Source organism: Acanthochromis polyacanthus, chromosome 3, assembly GCF_021347895.1.
Source record: "Acanthochromis polyacanthus isolate Apoly-LR-REF ecotype Palm Island chromosome 3, KAUST_Apoly_ChrSc, whole genome shotgun sequence".
Lineage (NCBI taxonomy): Eukaryota > Metazoa > Chordata > Actinopteri > Pomacentridae > Acanthochromis > Acanthochromis polyacanthus.
Window position 1 is genome coordinate 14,866,538 of NC_067115.1, and position 20,013 is coordinate 14,886,550.

Here is a 20,013-nt window from a genome sequence, read left to right on the forward strand (position 1 = left end):
GGGCGTGTTTCGTGCAGCCGTAAAGCACGTTGCCATTGGAGATGCAATGTAGGAAGTAAATTCCACTGCTTGCCGTTCTTGTTTTGATAGCTGGAAATAAACGTTGTTATACACCTCTCTCTGTCTATATATCTGCTCCGAGTTTCCCCCGCTTCTCACTGAGCTTCATTAGACTTATTTAAACGACACGACGAACTCCAGCATCTCGGTCCGTGAAACTGTCAAGGTAAAGAGCCCTCCTGAACGCTCAGTAACTGTTGTGTTGTGTATTGAATTAGCTGTTAGCTGACATGAGCGCACAAGCTAACTAGATACAACACAGTTGGAATCGTTTGATTTGGTCTACCAAAGTGGACAATGTCGCTAGTATTCATAGGTGTTGGTTTCGTTTGAACATTAGGGGGAGACCCCACTTTAACCAGGGTGTCTTCCCTCAAGAAATTCGGACTGTGGAACACTTTATTTTGTGTATTTCGGTTACTTGTCGTGGAAGTGTCTTTATAATGTAAAAGAAAATTCAGGTACCAGGGGACAGTTTCAAATATAATGGAGCATAATGCAATGAGGTTTTAAGGTATTCTGTATTGCTTTCCAATATATATTCTCATATACAATAGATCCACTTTTCTCATTTAGTATGATCCATTCTGATTCAACACACATAAAAGAAGGATAAACTCTTCTGTCCTCTTTTGTCTGTGGAAATAACCTCTTCAAATGTGCATGTGCATATTCACATTAAATAATAATTCATTCATTCCTGGGCTTTAACTGCTCATATACATTTCCACAAGATTTCTGCTTTTTTTTGTAAAGTGCCTGCACATTCAGAACATATCCTAATGTAAAAAGACAATTTGTCAGAGGCATCATTGCCTCTCTGTGTTACGAGATGAAAAACCTGATTTTCACTGGAGAAGCAGTTTTAATTGGGAAGATGCTATGGAGCCTGAAAAGCCACCAACAAAGTGTATACATTATTTTGTCACCTACTGTAAGTACAAGATTGGAACTGCAAAAATCATCATTTTTATCATAGATTGATCTGTAAATTATATTAGCACATTCACTTCATCACATTTTCTCAAAATGACTGCTTCTGTTTGTGTGTAAAAAGCATGATAAAAGTGATAGTGTATCGTTTTTCTCTAGAGTAAAGAAGTCCTTTGTGTCCTTTCTAAATTCTACGCCTGTGGCTATTTCAACATCTTTGCTGACTTAGGGACACTAACCGTGCATACTGTCAATTTCCTAACCATACACAACCCTCATCTTTTTCCATTTTTCATTGACTCAATTTGGATTTAATAGGTATTAACAATCCATGAGTCGCAGTCGGAACCCCCCTCCTCGGGGTCAAGGGGCAGCGCGAGCCAAACAGGTAACACTTGTCATATCTGATAGTGAGATCTGTAAATGATATCTGCTGTTGGTGTGTCAGCATCAGGGATGATTCAGCAATTCCCTTCCTGTCTCCGTATCTCAGATGGGGCTGCTCCTCGATCTGTCCCCGGATGGAGGGATGGATGATGACGGAAATGACGACGAGCTGGAGGCAGAGCTGCTCAACCTAGTGGGAGGAGGTGGAGGTGGTGGAGGAGGGGGGAGATCACAAGGGAAGAAAGGTGTGGACAAGAAGGAAGACAAGAGTCACTAATTTTCTTTTTCTACAGTGAACTACAGTTTTTTTCTAATGTTTGTCCATATTCCAGTTTTCAACATTTGAGATTCTTAATCGTTTGGTGCTGCATGTGACTTTTTTTTAATCAATGCTCAGCTCCTGTTGCCATGGCTGAAATTGAGCGAATGGCAGCTCTTTGTATGAAAGATCTGGACGATGAAGAAATGGGGGATGAAGATTTAGATGATGATGAAGATTTGCTGGTAATACATACACACACACACACACACACACACACACACACACACACACACACACACACACACACACACAGACTTTCTAATGACTTTCAGACTGTTAACTATTTGTGCGTTGACTGATAAGTTGGCAGGAAATTTATTGGCACCCACATCTAACACATTTGCTGTTCCCAGCTTCTCCAGTGTGAACATTTTTCTGTTTTACTTTGGCATATATATAATATTAACCTCCATTAATAATTAACTGAGAACGTAATTGACAGATTTACCTAAAAAGAAAAGTATTGTCAACTGGAGCCCTAAGTTCTTTTACTCCACTTCATGTTGTGGTGCAATGCTTAGTTGTTGAATTGCTTTACATGTTTGGACTGACCTCTGAACTACATAAATTTGCACTTCCATTCATAGGCAGAACTGAATGAAGTTTTGGAGGATGATGAGGAAGATACTCCCGCTCCGACACCTCCTGCCATCACACCGACTGCTCCCAAACGGAGCGTCACATCACATCCTTCCCCTCCAGCTGCTCCCAGTGGTGCGTCTGGGTTGGAGTCCCGCCTGTTGGAGCGCATTGAAATGTACAAGACAGCCATTTCTAATGCCAAGGCTGGAGGCGAGACGAGCAAAGTACGAAGATATGACCGTGGATTAAAGGTAAAATTAACAAGAAAAATGGTGGGGCACCTCATACATACAACGTCATTCCTTAAATTTTGCTTAATTTTTCAAAACATACTGTATTTTCATGACATTTATCTTCTCCATATCTAGACATTACAGTCCATGTTAACATCTGCTAAGAAAGGAAAGCCAGTCAATGAAGAGGAGATGCCGCCCCCTGTTGCTCTCGGAGGAAAGTCAAACGTCACAGGCGAGTCTGAACCAGTTAAGGAACGAGAACTGCCGGAGCCTATGCTGATGCCCTCCCCTCCCACCAACCAGAAGCCTCTGAGGGAAGCTGCACCAGCGGCTCCGAACGCTAAGCCACAACATCTGACTCCACCCCAAAAACCTGCTGCTGCCATCACACCAGACACACCTGCTATCTCTCCCCTCACTCCCAGCCAGCCGGACGGAGAGCACTCAGGTAAACACACGTATGATAAAAGAGTTTACTTCTCTGGACTGTGTACCAGATCTATAAAAGCAGAGATAGGGTGATAGTGGTCTACTCTAAAGAACAACATAAATTCATTTGATCAGAAGAACTCATAAATGTCAGAATATCTTACGTACATGTGGGGATTTTTATTATTATTGGTCAGCTTTTTTTTTTGTTTAGGAGATTATTTAAGTACGCTGAATGATCATTTATCCTCTCGTCCTTCTATAGCTGAACTCTAAAAGTTGCTGTGTTTTCTTCATTAGAATTAACACATTGTAGGTCTTCTAACTGCTGATCGAATAGCAAGTTTGTTGTGTTTCTTCTGACTTTTGTAATTCACATCAGACATGTGTATTTTACATTATACAAGCAAACTTAGTAATTAGTTAACTAGATGTGTGACAAAAAAAATAGACACATTCAAATGTCTCCGCTAAATGCCACATGCCTAAATGTCAAAGTTACTTCTTGCTTTGCTTTGTTTTCTACTTTGACACACACACACAAACCCACATTTTTCCTTCTCTCCGTTCAGAGCTGAAACAGACAGTGTTGTCCAGGCAGAGGGAGTATAAGATGGCTGCCATACAAGCCAAACAGAGCGGCGACATTGAGCAGGCCAAACAGCACTACCTCACTGCCAAGGTACCGCCACTGATGTTGGGTTGATCACTGAATAAATCTGCTTGTCTAAAGCTTGGAGAAGAAAATCGGTTCTAATAATGTTCTCTGCCGTTTATGTAGAAGCTTGATGTGATGCTGGAGGCGCTGGACCGAGATGAACCAGTACACCTGAGCTCACTTCCTCCTCCTCCTGGTCAGTGTAACTTATACTTAAATCACTACTGTACCTCATGTTTTTGACTTTTACTCCCACACAGAATGACATCAATTTACTTTAACCCCTTCTTTCCCATTTTTACTCACTGTGGGCTCATTTTTCACTGTCATATAAAGTCCTGCACCTGTATTGAAACAACACAACCATATCTAAGAGTAGAAAGAACTCAAAATCTCTCTTGTTTTACCTTACTACCACCTTTGTACCCAGAAGATAGTTTTTCCTGCATTTTGAAGAGCATTGACTGGTGCACGAATCTCAGACTCTGAAAGAGTAGCTTTTCCACCCTTACTTTTGGGCATGGTAACAACGCTTCAGACTTTGGTTGTGAGTGTAACGCATTTTGAACAAGCAATAAATTTAAATACTGGGACCTGACAGTTTGACCAGAGAAACAACCAAACAATGACTGATTGAGCAGGTGTGGCGCATTTTGATGACAAACAAACATGTTGTCCAGTGGGGAGAACGAACTTCTGGGACACGGTGTAAACACTGAACTCAGGAGGACTGCACCTCTAATACTTTGCACCATAAATGCAAGGAATTAAAAAAATTGGTCTCTTCCAACTGGATGAATTTAAGCAGGTAGTGTTTTCAGAGAGATAAGCATTTGTTTCTGACTGAATATAGCTTATATTAGTAATGTGTGTCCACCCTGGCACTGATGTCTGATCATCTGCAGGAGAAGTAGTAGCAGAGCACCGTGCACCTCCTCCTCAGTCGTCTTCCAAACCTGCTGCTCCTGCTGCTCCTGCACCCGCCCAGGTGGCCACTGCTGGTAAGACTCCAGGAGCCCTGATCATTCCTTTAAGCTAGTTAGTATAGGACAAGGGGTTTTAAAAAAAGTGAAGTGAAATATGTGTCTGCTGTTGCCTTGCAAAGACCTGCCTGCTCCCAGCAGTTTGGGAGAAGCTCTTCAACAGAGGATGGACATATACAAGTCGGCAGCAGAGGGAGCCAAGAGCAAAGGAGATGATCGCAAGGCTCGCATGCACCAGCGTATTGTGAAGGTACTCACCATCACCTGAAAATACTGTGCTGTTGGTTTTTCCCTAAAATAACTCCTACTTAATGACTCCAAACCAAAAATACAACTATTTGTTATTCATATTCCTGGCTGTGTGCTGTAGCTTGGCTCTGTGTTTTTCTTATTTCCCTGAATAACTGGTATGACTCATTTTATTTTGATTTGAGACATCCTCTGTTGCTGTGACTGTAACTGTTGCTATTGCTCATTTGACCCACTAGAATAACCTACATTACAGTCTGTGTTGTTCCCTCAGGATTGTTGAAAGACATTGTGAAAAAGACTTTAAATGATGTCGTTTTGACCAACTATGAAATACAGAAATAAGCGTGTGTGTTGTGATTGTTGGAGTGGAAGCACATTGATGAATTTGATTTCCATGTGGGAGTTTTGCTTTTGTACTGTCTCACTTGTTTTTGTTCGGTTTATCTTTGTATGCAGGCCAGCCACTTTTTTTATTTGATTACAAATGAAAAATAGGAGAGGCTGCATACTTGCGAATAGCCCGTGGTTTCCTCTGATTCGTGAAGCTGATGATATCTTTCAAAACGTATTTGTCAGGTCTTGCAAAAGAAGGATAAGAGTAACTGAGGATATAAAAACTGAAAACAAAATTATGAATAATTTCCTCTTTTTCAACAGCAATACCAGGATGCCATCAGAGCTCATAAAGCTGGCCGACCCGTCAGCTTGTCTGATCTACCTGTGCCACCAGGTAACGTTTTAATCAAGGTGTGTGTCAGGATTTTACTTCTAGGATGATGTGTGAAGTTTATTCATTTATGCCTGTTTCTCTTCTAGGCTGTCCGCCACTTCAGGGCTCAGAGGGGGGTCAACAGAACTTCATGGGTGTCCTGGAGACGGCCATGAAAATAGCAAATCAGGATGCAGACGCAGAAGATGAAGAAGAGGATGGACAAAGAGAGGCTGCCAAGGTAAGAACAACTGATAAAGCCAGTGCCAAATGGTCAGATTGTTTCTCTACAGCCAAAAAAAGACAGATTGCCTTTGGCTTTATTGTGTGCCACCAGCTTCTGCAGCTTCAGTGGCAGGTTTTTTAGTCAGTTCTGTTTTCTGCACTGCACTCCTGCCTAGTAATCAAGGATATTAATGTGGTAACCATGTAAGCCATTTAAATGTATTAAATGTTAGCTGTTAAGTTTGTTTTTAATGTTCAATCAAACTGACAGATTGTATATTGTACTTTGAAATCTGGTCATATGTTCATACCATGTGCCTGATGGTCCTGCTTTCTGCAGCCTGCAGTGCGTCCACCTGTCCAGAAAGCAAAGTCTCCGGCTCCTCAGGCCCCTGGAGGCTCCTCAGCTCTAAAACTGGGACCTAAAGGTGTGTTTGCTGTGTGGTTTTCTGAGAGGGGGAATGCGTGGACACACTCGCCTGCCTACACACACCAAATGTGTCATACAAATTATCTGAGTGTTACACAAGACATACTTTTACTTCTTTTTCTCTTAATTATCTTTATAGCCCAGCAGCAAGTGGATTTCCTGTTGCTAAGGCGACAGGCTTTTTTGAGAGCAGCACTGCGCTCCAAACAGATGAAGGTAAGCAGTGGAGTTTTTTTTTATTATTGTTGCTGTTCGTCTTTCTTTTTGTTTGCTGTAGATTGATTTCTTTGCCTTCTTTGTTTTGTTTTGTTTTTTTTGCAGTTGTCTTTACCGCAGCTTTGAATCTTAAACGTGCTTCATTGATGCATCTGTTTGCTGCTCTGTTGTTTTGTAGGACATGACGGGGGCAGCGCAGCATCTCAGACATGCAAAGGGACTGGACCCCATGATCTCTGCTGCCAAGTCTGGCTTACCTGTTGATATCACCAAGGTTGTAGACATCTTTTCATGTGCAAATCAGTGATGTACAGGTGCTTGTATAGTGTGTGTGTGTGTGTGTGTTGAACAGGTTGCCACAGCTGAATGTGTGAGGTGTGTTAGCATGAAATGTGACTGAAATAGAAGGTGATAAGAAGGAAACATGGGGTGAAATCAAAACACTTGGTCTCACCCTCTGCGTGTTTGTGTCTGTGTGCATATTTTCAGCTTCATTACACTGTTCATATTTCATATGGATGCCACTTATCCCATATGATTTTCACTCATTTTGCCTCTCTTTTGTTTAACTTTGCTTCATGTAACTCACTTATTTCTCTATGACTCATTCCCGCTGTGTAATTACCACGAATATTATGCCCGTTCCTCTGTTGTTTCGTCTTGTTGTCTGTCAGCAGGATATCACACAAGCATAGAAACAGATATTCATTTCTAGACTGACAGATTGGAAACAGAGTGATTAGATTTTGGTGCAAGCTTGATCTGGGGTTTTAAAAACTGCGTTGTTAATCAATTTAACTTTTAATTAAATTCATACTCTCTTAGTTGTTTCTCACATCTTAGTTTTGAGAGTGCATTTTCCCTTTTCCCTGTTCATGCTCACACCATTCTCCTTCCCAACAGATCCCAAGTGCTCCAGTAGGTGAGGAGGACTATTCCCTGTCTCGCTCTCGTACCTCCCCTGTCTCCCCTCGCTCCAGTGAACAGTACCGTGGCCTCATGGATCTTTTGCGAAAGCAGCACGAGGTTATAACACACATTTGCCTTTCTCTTTAAAGTACAGTTTAAGTGAAGTCTTTGTTTATCAGTGGCCAGCGTACATACTGGTAATAAATGTTTGCGATTATGGTTTGTTTTTTGCTTTTCTGGTCATGCAGCCATTTAAAAATACAAATTCAAATCACAGTTGTTTAGTATATTACTTGTCTTATGTATGTTTTCTTACCCACACGCTTCTTTATTTTGTATTTGAATCAACAGAAATGTCTGAGCTGCTCTCAACAGTTCACACAAGTGGGCAACGTGGCTGAGGCTTTAAAGTAAGACATATTTTTCTTTGCATGTTTGCTTTTATATATATATATATATATTTCATTAAATATGTTATTTGCTGCCAAAACCTGCTCATTTCTTCAACAGTAACAGTGTTTTTTTCTCACTATGAAGAGATCATAGGCAAAAAATCTTACAGTTTCTAGATCTGTGAATTGATTAAGTTTGCAAAATGATGGATTAAATGGCAGTCAAAAGCCCCAAGACATGTTATGACCTATTAATTAAATATGTTATTTAATTATTTTTAAGTAATCTTTAGTTAATATACTAATGGAGGTATTTATGAAAGCTCTTCCACACAGCTGTGGTGTATTTTGCCTACTTTACTGTTTATTATCCGTTGAGCACCTGATTATCATAATATATGTGGTGAAACTTTCATGTCACACTGAATATTTTGCACATTTTCTTCACAGAGATTTTTTCACATACATCTAACTGTAACACTTTCTATTTTTAACTCATCCTTGAAGGATCTGCACTGCTTCTTCAGCTTTGCTTTGAATAATATTGCCTTTACAGTGAAGATTTTAGTTTCACAGATGATGCCCCTAAATTTCATGTTCAATCCTGGTTTTGAAAATGAAGTAATACTCGTGTTTGTTTTACTCAGTCGTAAAATGCTGTATGACAGTGTGACTGCAGTCTGCGAAATGATGGGACTGGTGGTATTTCAGGAATCAGACCGTCCTGTGAGGCCACGGTGTGAGTCGTGTTGCGTTTAAGCTCCGCGTCTGTCTTTCTACAGGATGGAGAAACTAATTGAAGAGTGCACGAAGAGCATAGAGATATTGAAGAACGCCCACGCCAAGGGTCACCCGGTTCCCAAGTGCCACACAGAGGAGAGGACCTTCAACTCTATCAAGTCAGCCGCAGAATATAGTTTTCAATTCATAACAGATATTATATAATAGTGTATTGGACATCAGTCAGTCGGTGTGTCAGCTTAACACTTTGGTGCAGATGAAAATATCCCTGTGGATTGCCATCACTTTTTTTTTAAACATTTATCCCTGAGGATGAATCATACTTTGGCGATCTCCTGACTTTTCCTCTGGCATCACCCACAGGTTGACATTTATAGCTGTTAGTGAAATATTTTGACAGTTGCAGGATGATATTGAATCCATTATCAGGTCAGAGAGCACCGGCACCTCTTATTTTTTGGCTTAGTTCACAACTCAGTGACAATTCTTTATAAATCAAGTTTATGGGTTCCCTTTCAGAAATTATTGTTCACCGGTTTTTATATAAATTTCAAAAGCTTAAAAATTGACTTTAACCCCCTGAACCTCCAGCAGTTTCTGAATTTTTTTCGTTTTTTTATTTTTTGCTCCTGTCACAATTTCACTCAGTGTAGGCCAGTATTTCACTGCAGTATAAATCCTGCACCTGTATGGAACCAGCACAGAAAGAAGCAGACAGAGCTTAGAATTCCTTTTTTGCAGAAGTATTAGTTATGAGGCCATAAATCATTACAAAAAGAAAAACAACCTGTTACATTTCTGTGATTATTTATTTTACAAAAATGAAAAAAAAAGACAAAATGAAATCCACATGAGCAACATTTTTCTAGGTGCCCAGAGGTGTTACCAATACTGAAGAAATGCTACTTCTACGTAATATAGATAGTATACAACGCACATTTTTAATTTGTTTCCGTACTCGCTCTGCGTAATCACAGCCTGTAGTTCATCCCAGTTCAGTCACATAGTGAGTTTTTGTCATATGACTGTTTGTCACCGCTTAGAGACTAATAGGTTCTTAGTTCTGTGAAGAGCTCAGAATTGTTTCTTTTTTTATTACAGAATCTGATCAGTGAAAATTGTCTTTTCTTGGTAAATTTTTAAATGAGGCATAAAGAATATAGACAATTTTAAGCTTAGTCTTTGTAGTTTTCAGAATTGAATGAATCATCACATGATTAATTTGTGAAAAATTGAAAATCTGATGCTTCGTTCTGTTTTTACAGTTTCTAGCAATGACAAATAGTGTAGTTTTGTCATTAAAGTAAAAAAAATAACATGCTCCTGGTCTGGCTTTAGTGTGATGAGCAGCAAGTTGTTTGGCAGATTTTTTTTTTCAGAGAATTCCTACAATATAGTTTCTGAAACTTAATAGCTGACTTGTGGTATTATGTCCTTATGCCCTAACCCAACATAGAAAACCCATCCATCAATCACTAGATGATCGTAGTGTCTGCTTCATTGTGATCTAAAACAGTATTTTATCAGACTCTATGAAGCTTGCCGTTTAATTCTCTACACATGCATCGGTTATTTCATTCTGAAAAGAAATTACAGCAGCATTAAAAGGATTGCTTTCCCAGACTGGAGTGGTCGATGAGTCGGTGTGACTCACTGTGACTCACTCTGGCGCTGCTCCAGTATCATATCAAGCTAACAGCTAGGTGACTCTGGCAGTGAGTCACTCCACAGTTTGAGTTGTTTATCTCTCAGTGATGCTGTCTGTCACCTGTAATGCTGGTTCTGAGTGGTCATCGGTCCTGCTTTTGCTCCGTAGGATCTACCAGAACCTGACACTTAATGACCTGATACTGTACGTCATCCGAGGCATCAACCTGCCGGCTCCCTCAGGTACTGAAGGCCTCTGCATCTACGAAAGGACCAGGCGGTACTCTGTCGTGTCCATGCGCACTCACACCTACTGCTCTCATTACAGGTGTCTCATCTAATGATCTGGATGCCAGCGTGAAGTTTGAGTTTCCTTTTCCCAGCGCGGTAAGAATCTTTGGCTCTCACAGTGATTGCAGATGTTTCACTATTTGTGTATGCAGATGTGTTTTAATAAATTCATTCACTTGTGTGTGTGTGCAGGAGGAACCTCAGAGGGACAAAACCGGCACAGTGAAGAACAACAGCAGTCCGGAGTTTAAAGAGCAGTTCAAACTCAACATCAACCGTGGCCACAGAGGCTTTAAAAGAGTCGTCCAATCCAAAGGCATCAAGTTTGAAATCATCCACAAAGGGTAAAACACAGCTGCAGCGTTAGGCACATGCGCCCATGTTTTTCTTCCTGGTGTATTCCTACAATGTAGTAATTTCTCAGGTGCAGCGTTTCAGTTTCATTTGCAACATTCTGAATATATGGGAAATATTTTACTTTAATCTACAACGTTGTCGATGTAATGCACAATATTTCAGATTCATCTCATTCTTCAGGTTTAATATTTCATTATCATGTGTGATATTACTTATTGCCTCAGTATAATTTTGTGTTGTAGCTATTTTAGCTATTATTTTAGTAATGTGTCATACTTATATCTACTTGTTAAACACTGCATTTCTTCTGTATTTTTGTCTTTTCTGAGCAATATGTGGCACAAGAATTTCCTTTTTAACTTAACTTGAAACTGAAATTTCACTTTATCTGTCTCTGTATGTTGTAAATGTCATGCCTGTGTGTTCACAGAGGCCTTTTTAAGACAGACAAAGTAGTGGGAACTGCTCAGCTGAAGTTGGAGGCTCTGGAAAACCACTGTGACTTCAGAGAGATCATAGAGGTGAGTTTTAATTTCATTTAACACATACACACATGCATGCAGCAGATCTCCAACAGTGCGTGTGTTTTGTAGGTGATGGATGGACGTAAAGCTACAGGAGGCAAGTTGGAGGTGAGAGTAAAGATCAGAGAGCCGCTATCAGGAGTCAATCTGCAGCCGGTGACAGAGAAGTGGTTGGTTCTTGAGCCGGTCTCCCCGCTTTCACCTCCAGAGAAACAAAAGGAAAGAGTGAGTAGAGTTACCGATTAGACACTAGGAGAAGTTACAAATTCATTAAAGAACTTAGCCAGGTCACGACGTAGAACCTTGATTTGTGCTGTGAAAATTACCCCAATGTGCTCAAAAACTGGAAAGTTATTGGTGTCAGAGCATACGTGGTTGTCGTGGCTACAACCACATCCGGTTTGAACTGGCGACGTGACCGTACCCACCTCACCCTCCAGTTGGCCAGATGTGCAGAGGATTGAAAGTGGACAAGATTTGAACTTCTCCCTCAAATTTTCCTTTCCCAGGTGGTTTTAGTTTAATCTTTTGGCACATAATCAATTGGCAGACATTTGTGTTCACATTGCTGCATTTCTCAATCTGAAGTAACACCATAAACACCTGTGAGAAAAGATGGAAAGTGTAAAGCATTACCTCTAACTGAATGTCTATCTGGTTTCCTTTTGTCTTTTTTACACTTGGTTACAGTGGACAGAGTGATATATTGATGAAAACACAATGTGACGACACCCAATGGATTCAAGCTTAGAGAATGAATCCAACATGAAGCATCTTGCTTAATATAGTATCCTCTGAGTTATTTTCTGTCATGATATAATGCTACAATGGTGGATGTTCATAATAAATGTGGCACAAGTTAAAGTTGATAATAAGGCAAGTGTTGTAAAAGTAATCCCTGTGAGGCAAAAGCTCAGCCTTCATACAGATCTGAACACCTGTTTTTCAACATTTTTTGGCTTTCATGACAAGCTGACATCAGCTCATCACACTTTTCTTTATATAGTCATCTGCTCCAGGCACAGCACACCTACGAAGTCAAACTACAGTGTTTTTAGTAAATGTATGCCCTACTTGAGTAGTTTTAAAGGCATTCGTCGTCCTCCAGCATTCAAATAACTGATGGTGCACAGAGATACTATACCATCGTTTGGTGACGGCAGAATACTAAAGCTACATTTCCTTTGTTTTTCACCAGATGTTTTCCACTTTTGTCTGCATTTTTGCACATTTCCCACACACATACTAACGTTGGTACATATAGATTTTTTTTTGTGATTAAAAGACTAAATCTGTTGTTGTGTCACACAGTAAGCAGGTGATGAGTATGTTTCTACAAAGCAGACATCTTGCTCTAGTCACTGACTTTGTGAATGTTTGTGCTGTCGACTCTCACATGTGATGAGATTCAGACTTGAATGTACACAAAAAGTCCAGAAACAAGAAATTATGTTGTGTAGGTATACATTTGCTTTACAGTTTCTGGCAACTGTTGAAGTGAGCTTAATGTGTCCTCTTAAAACATCTATTCAGCCATCCATCCTCCATACACCACTTTATACTCACTCGGGTCGTGGGGGGTGCTGGACCCTATCTCAGCTGACTCAGGCGAAGGCAGGGGACACCCTGGACAGGTCGCCAGTCTGTCACAGGGCTACATATACAGACAAACAATCACACTCTCATTCACACGTACGGGCAATTTAGAGTAATCAATTAACCTCAGCATATTTTTGGAGTGTGGGAGGAAGCCGGAGTGCCCGGAGAAAACCCATGCATGCACAGGGAGAACATGCAAACTCCATGCAGAAAGATCCCAGGCCCAGGCCGGGACTCGAACCGGGGATCTTCTTGCTGCAAGGCGAGAGTGCTAACCACGAGGCCACTGTGCAGCCCCTCTTAAACATCATTCCTCAAATAAATAACTGATAAATTGTGATTAATACAAACAAATAATGCAGGTATAAATGCCACATTTCCATCAGGATTTCATCCTGGTTGTTTGACATTTTATTGCCACTCTTTTTATTCCATCAGTTTGCTGTTCCCTCTTCTTCTGATCTGACTTGAAAGGAACCAGTTTTACATTACAAAACCAGCTCCTAACATTCATGTAATTACACTGCACTTCCTTAGCTTATTTTCTGTTGCTGAATTTCTGGAAGTTGTTTGAAATAATCATTTGGATGGAAACCTGATGTAGGACAGCAGGCTTTTTGTGACACCTTCAAGTGTGGCCAACACTTTAGCCTTTAGATATGTTTGGAACACAAACTTGCTGATTTTGAGCTTTAACCGCCCTATTATTTGGAATAATTCACCATCATCCTGCAGCTCCTTTGCTAGGTTTATAAATGTAGGAATGACAAAAGCAATCACCATCGACTTGACTGCATTTCCACGCACTTAGCTAAACAAATTACAGTTAAGAAACCTTGTTACTGCAGCAATCAGATAACACATCAATATGCATAGCAGTAACCTGGTTACACAAAAACTGCAGTACACAAGTTGATTGTCTCCGCCCCTATTGTCCTTGCATAAAGCAAAATGACATTGCTGAAGTACATGCGCAGATGAAAGCTTTGTATCCTTTCCGTGCATTTTTTGTTGTTGTTTTTGTTAATGATTCATCTGCAAAAAATGACATCAGGAGTCTCATTCGTCATGAATTTTATCATGAAAGATAGAAGACAATCCACCTTCCAAGCAGGTTGATAATCATTTTCTTCAAAGACAACTTACCGAGCTACTTCAGGCACATGTGTACGTTACCGTGTAGCATTCTTATGTGTGTACGTGACAATGAAATTTGTGTATGTCATGAGAAATGTACTGGGAGATGTGAGATAATTCTAGCCCCCACCAATTATACGGAATCCAGGTTCCTCATTTGTGTGATAGTAAATCAGCTGACTGGGGACACACCTTCGCAGCAAGTCCTGGCTCAAATCCCAGTCGGTTAGAGCTGTACTACATGTCTCTCCCCTTCTATCTCCTCCTGTGTTTCCTGTCTCTTTCCATTGTCCCTATCTGTAATGGCAGAAAATGCCCAAAATGATTATTAAGAAAAAATCAGCTTAATGGAATAAACAGTCACCTGTTTCCTTATGAGCATGTAGGCGTCAGTTCAATGAAGACTCTGTTTGTTTGTCTGAATCAGGCTCCTTCTCCTCGGTCTAAACCCAGGAACGAAGCGAGCAGCAGGAGCAGTCACCCCAACAACTCTCCTCCTCAGTACAAACTCCACAGCTTCAGCCTCCTCAACTATGACAAGGAGCGGCTGGAGAGGAGGGTAAGTCCATGTGTTTGTGCGGTCTTGGCCTGTCGACAACACACATTTCTCTGTTGCTTGTAAAGGCCCAAGGCATGAAGGTCTCGTCACTCATCACGCTTGTCTCTCAGATGGCAGAGTACCAAAAGAACCGGCGGGATCCTCCACCTGACGTCCTCCATCAGTACAAGGAGGTCACACACAGACTGCAGTGGCAGAAAGCACAGCTGGAACGAGCGTCTCCTGGTCTGCTCACAGGTAACAGACTGTGAGAAAATACATTAGTGTGTACGTTGGGGATCAGCTGATTATCAGGCCTGGTTAGCTGCATTTTTCACCAATAAATATATTAAACGTGCTAATTTGGCTCTGATGCAGCTGTCTGTAGTTTAGCTGTGGTCTCAACCAATGTCCCCTGTATAGTGTTGTCTGGTTGGTTACATGTCATTAGCAGCAGCCAATCAGCACTGAAAGCTGCTCTTTAAAGATGGAGACAGACAAGCACATTTGTAGAATGGAGCAGCTCTGGTGAACTAGCAGAGCTGTATTTTGAAAGTGAAGTAGCAGATGTTGCTCAAGTTGTGATAAACTCCTCAATGGCGCGCAAACATGCTCAGTTCCTTAATACAGTGAAAATGCTCAAATAGTTTACTTGTTGGTATCACTGCAGCCGGAACCTATTTGCTAAAGGTGCTAGGCTACAACTCTTACCAAGAGGTCTGCTGTTAGATGTTTGGCTAATGCTATCTGGGGTGCCCGTATCATCTGTCTTAAGCGAGATTAATTTCAGAAATATGCTTTAACTGAACTGAACTGAAATACGCCTCTCTAGAAGACACATAACCTGCTCTGAACAATAAGCACAACCATCAAATCAGGAAATGAGCTACTTTCACAGTGACTGAGGGTATGCTAACAGCTAATGGCTAAGTTCAGGCAGCTACAGATTACCCTGAAGCAGTGCCTGGACAATAAGATTAGGTCTTTGTGGGCAAAACATATGATAGAACAGTGAAATATTGACAAAACTGAAGAAGAAAGTCGATTCCGCAGAAACTGGAGAGCGTCCTAGCATCACGTGTCACTCTGACATCATTACTCCTGACCTTATAGTTTATATTTAGTTATCGGAATCATTAGTAATGAAGAAATCTTTTTATGAATGCGATCACATGCTGTTAATATATAACAGTTAATGTGTATTGGTTCCAGATATCAGTCCTTCTTGATTACCAATATTTGCCATGAATAACCCATCAGAGGATCCCTTGTGAGCATTAGTAATACACGTAAATATCCTGTGTTTCTCATGTAAATCACATTTCCCTTCACCACCTATACAGAGTATGAAAATGTGCTGCGGCGTTTTGTCCAAGGACTTTCTGACTCTGTGAAGAAATACTCCAGCCAAGGCAACAGGGTGAGTCCAGAGTCTGAGATGAATATTGAATGTAAACACTTGTGTGTGTCTGTGTGTGTCTTACTGTTGAAAGTTTTCACTCTTTTTGTATAGGATGCTGCGAAGGATGCACTGGGCAGGTTGAAGATGGTAGAGAGTGAGGTAAGAGTGGCTATGTATAGCAGCTGTCAATATAAAAAGTTGTATAATCTTTGTGTGTATAAATACAGTCTATATAATGTCCACACTTGTTGTCTCTGCTTTAGCTGGAATCGCTGAAAAGGAAACGGACTGGATGAGAAGGAATAAGGAGGCAGAGACTGGGCTGGAGGACTGTTGTCTCTCTCTCTCTCTAGTACACACTCATATACAAACACTACAGTGGTACGATAATCACCTTCAGCATGAGTCTGTGCTGCCAAATGTCCAAGACAACTGCATGAACCAGCCAATGAATTCTGTCTACCGCTCCTATAACTTGTGTCACATGTGGTTAGTCATCTGCCACAATAATTAAGAGCAAACTGAAAGGGACACAGAAATTAAAGGAAACATTAAATGTGTAAAGATCTAAGGGAGATATAGACTTATTTGCACTTAAACAAATCAAACACTACAGAAAAGTATGACTTTACATGTATTCTGTTAATCACTTTCTTGATTCCTGACTTTCCTTTGAGAAGTGTTGGTGAAAGCATCGTTAATGTTTTACATTTGACACCAGCTGAGAGTCTTTTGGTGTCCAAAGATGACCAAAAAAATGTGTGTGTGTGCTCTGAGGTGTGTTTAACTCGTGGACTGAGGTGTTTTTAACCCTTTTCCCTGTATTTTATGTGTGTAATGAGCTTAATCTAATCTGTCTGCTCCAGTGTTCTCAGATTACAGTAATCTGCTCCGTTTGGAGTGCTGTGATATGGGAATAAAAAAGGGGGCTTCGGGGTGTCGCAGCCTACATCCCATAATGAGGGATTAGTGTTTATGTCGCCAAGGAGACGACGAGATCAGACGTAGAGTCGCCTTTGGGGGCTGGGAAGAGGGGGTGTTAATAGCGTGCCATGAATGTGGTAGAAGCTTAGCTTTGCTGAGGAATTGCTGCTCCTTCTTCTTCTTCATCAGCTGTTTCTTCTTTGTTGTTTTCCTCATCTTCACTTTCGTCACACTAATTCCTTTGCATATATTCAGAGATTATTTAGAGTCTTGAGTAATAGGTCATCCCACTTGGAATTTTTTTAAACTCCTCAATATTAAGTCTATTGTGCTGCCGATTAGAAAATAATTAACAGCTGCTGCGTCAGTGTGCTGTTGTTTTGGGTTTTTTTTCCACAGAATTTGGTAGACATATTTTCACAAAAACAGACTCAGTCCCGCTGCGTTCTCCAGTAGCAGCACAGTGGAGACTGGAAAGTCTGCCCACAGGATAGCAACCCAATATGTGTCAGTGAGGCTAGGTAATTGCTCATTTCTATTTCTGTTCTCTCACAGACGTCCCTGTCATAGTCTTCCTCTCTACATTTTACTTATATTTTTGAGAATGAAGTCAAGGGGACAAAATAGAGACAAAAGAAGTAAAACTTTATCATGTTGTTTCCAGCTGAGGAATGAATTTATCGATCAGAAGTTATTTCAGTTTGCCACAACAACACTTAATGACAAAAATCTGACAAACGCATCATATTGCCGCAGTGTTTTTTTTGTGCTCCAGCTAATGCTGTAGACAGATGTTTCCTCTGCGTGTTCCACAACCTGACAGCAGATCCACGTCTATTTCATGCAGCCAGGATGTAGCAGATGACTTTAAATGAGCCTTACTGTCTGTTTTAGCTCTGGTGTTGATGATTTCTCCACTAATAGTTGGTTTTTTTTTCGGTCACATGACGCATGAGATAATCGTGTGTTCGCACTAATCCACCCGCTGTCTCGCTCCATTAGCAAATAATCCTGGTTAAAGTTGGCCCTCCATCGTCTGTGGTGATTTTATGTGACACTCCTTCCCCCACTTTCTTCTTTTTTATCAAGCGAGGATATCTTCTGACTCTTCACCTGATATTTTTAGCAGAAAGACAGACAGATAAACCTCTGCCTGCCGTAGCTTTGAAAACTTTAGTTTAACACGGAATGGCAGTTAATGGACTATGGCAATCAATGGGATTTCAATGCAGCACAGTTTCTTTGGATGTTTTGTCTGGTTTCTGTTCATCTTTGTGTGGCACAAAAGTCACTTTGCAGACTCTTAAAACTTGAGTTTGACCCAAACAAGTCTGCATTAATGTTTGTCATTGTGATGCTTCCAGTGCAGTTTAAATGGAGATTTATTTGAAAAGCTCTGCATTAAGAAAGATTTAAATAATGTAACTTTGACAAACAGTAATGGTGACTCAGTGGATTGCACAGCTTATGCAATTTTCAAGGGTTTGCTAATGGTTTTCATATTGCACCGGAGTGAATATAGCCCAAAGGCTGCCGGAAATTGTACAAAAATACTGAGGCAGTAGCTGACTATTGGATAATCCTCTGATAATTATTTTTGTTTAATGGAACACATTTTCCTAAAACCCAAAGCCACCTCTTCAGATTTGTTTGTTTTGCCCTGCCAACAGTCTAAAACCCCGAGATATTAGGTTTTCTCTCCCACAAGAAGAGATAGACACAATTTAGCAGCTGAAACATTTGGTATTTTGCTTGTAAAATGACCTAAATTGTTAAATAAATCATGCCAGATGTTCAAAAACTACCAACCGCAGGAGCTGTTACAGAAACTAAGCTTACTTTGGGCTAAAAATGTGCAGAATCACTGACAGGGTCAACAAAGAAACGGTGACAGTGTAGCTCTGATATGAGTCTGTGTAGCAGCTGCATGTTTTAGCCCAAACAAAAAGGGCATCTGCGCAGCACCCCCTTTTTTTTTTTTTTTTTTGTTGCCCCCCAAACACACAAATACACTCCTGCCACATCACCCCACTCCTCAAATAACCTCGTGGCCTCTGAGGCTGTCCTGTTGTCGTGGCAACAAGCTCATCAGCATTCAGTGTGGTAGCTGGATGGTCAGGACCCGGCAGAGGGACATATTGTTAAAGTTTGTCCTGCTGGTAACTCACACTCCTTTCTCCCATACAAAACACACACACACACACACACCTTCTTTCTCTTTCTGTTTTTTAATTTTTATGTCTCTTCTCCTCTTGTGTATCATTATTGATCTGTCCAGGTGGATTGTTTGTCATTATTGGTAATACTTTGTTCTCCTGATCAGCTGGATTACATGTATTCATCTATTTTTGTTAAATATGTTAAGTCATGTAAGGGCAATCAGTATAAATGTAATATTTATATACGATAAATATAGCGCATAATATGCTCTGTCTCTATTTTTAAGTGTAAGTCATGATGATTGGTGCAGCTCAGAGTGGGAATGTATGAAAGCCCGATTGTTCAGGCTTTTACTACCTAATGTATGAGGTTGGTGTAAACATGAATAAAACAGTGAAACAGCAGCGAGCTTGTGTCATCTTTGAACTTTAAATACCCAGACCTGAGCAGATATTTAGCATTTGGATGGGACATGCTAGGACTTTTTTTTTTAAGTACTTAAAGTACCTTTGTAATTCCTAATTTAACCCCTTAAAAATCATCTTTGTGTATCAAAATTATATATTTCGAACTTTTTTTCCTACAGTGCACTGACTTAGATGTAGCTCTGCACCATTGCCACTTTTAAAGGGTATTCAATGTAGGTATATAGAGCCTATATTGAATACCCTTTAACTGCCTCTTAGTGAGAAAATGTGTTGAAATGGGAAATTGAGTGAAGAACAGTTTTAATATGAAGATGTATGTGGATGTCTGATATGTGGATTGTCCATGCCTCTTCAAGCACACCAACACACTTACGATGCTCCTCAAACACTGTAAAACTACACTATTCCAATACATAATACTGGAATAATCCAGCCACACATGATGAAAACAGTCTACTGACGGAGTGGAAAGTTCAAAAGCTTTTTATTATTATTGTTAGAAAACAGTTGCATTTAGCGAGTTGTGCACAAAAGTTTTTGAG

General features: G+C 40.5%; 1 protein-coding gene across 1 annotated transcript; it reads left to right on the top strand.

The window, feature by feature from the left end:
- The first annotated feature begins 45 nt into the window (after positions 1-45).
- cc2d1a (coiled-coil and C2 domain containing 1A) lies at positions 46-19,447 on the top strand. Its single transcript, XM_022208055.2, has 28 exons — positions 46-226; positions 1,312-1,381; positions 1,487-1,625; positions 1,778-1,884; positions 2,290-2,535; positions 2,653-2,968; positions 3,522-3,631; positions 3,731-3,803; positions 4,513-4,608; positions 4,713-4,840; positions 5,500-5,572; positions 5,659-5,792; positions 6,117-6,204; positions 6,346-6,422; positions 6,601-6,696; positions 7,326-7,448; positions 7,683-7,741; positions 8,506-8,622; positions 10,281-10,354; positions 10,440-10,498; positions 10,595-10,746; positions 11,190-11,280; positions 11,353-11,508; positions 14,447-14,578; positions 14,689-14,815; positions 15,901-15,977; positions 16,071-16,118; positions 16,223-19,447. The coding sequence occupies exons 2-28, from the start codon at positions 1,325-1,327 to the stop codon at positions 16,253-16,255; spliced, it is 2,988 nt and encodes a 995-aa protein (XP_022063747.2). The 5' UTR covers positions 46-226; positions 1,312-1,324; the 3' UTR covers positions 16,256-19,447.
- Positions 19,448-20,013: the final 566 nt, after the last annotated feature.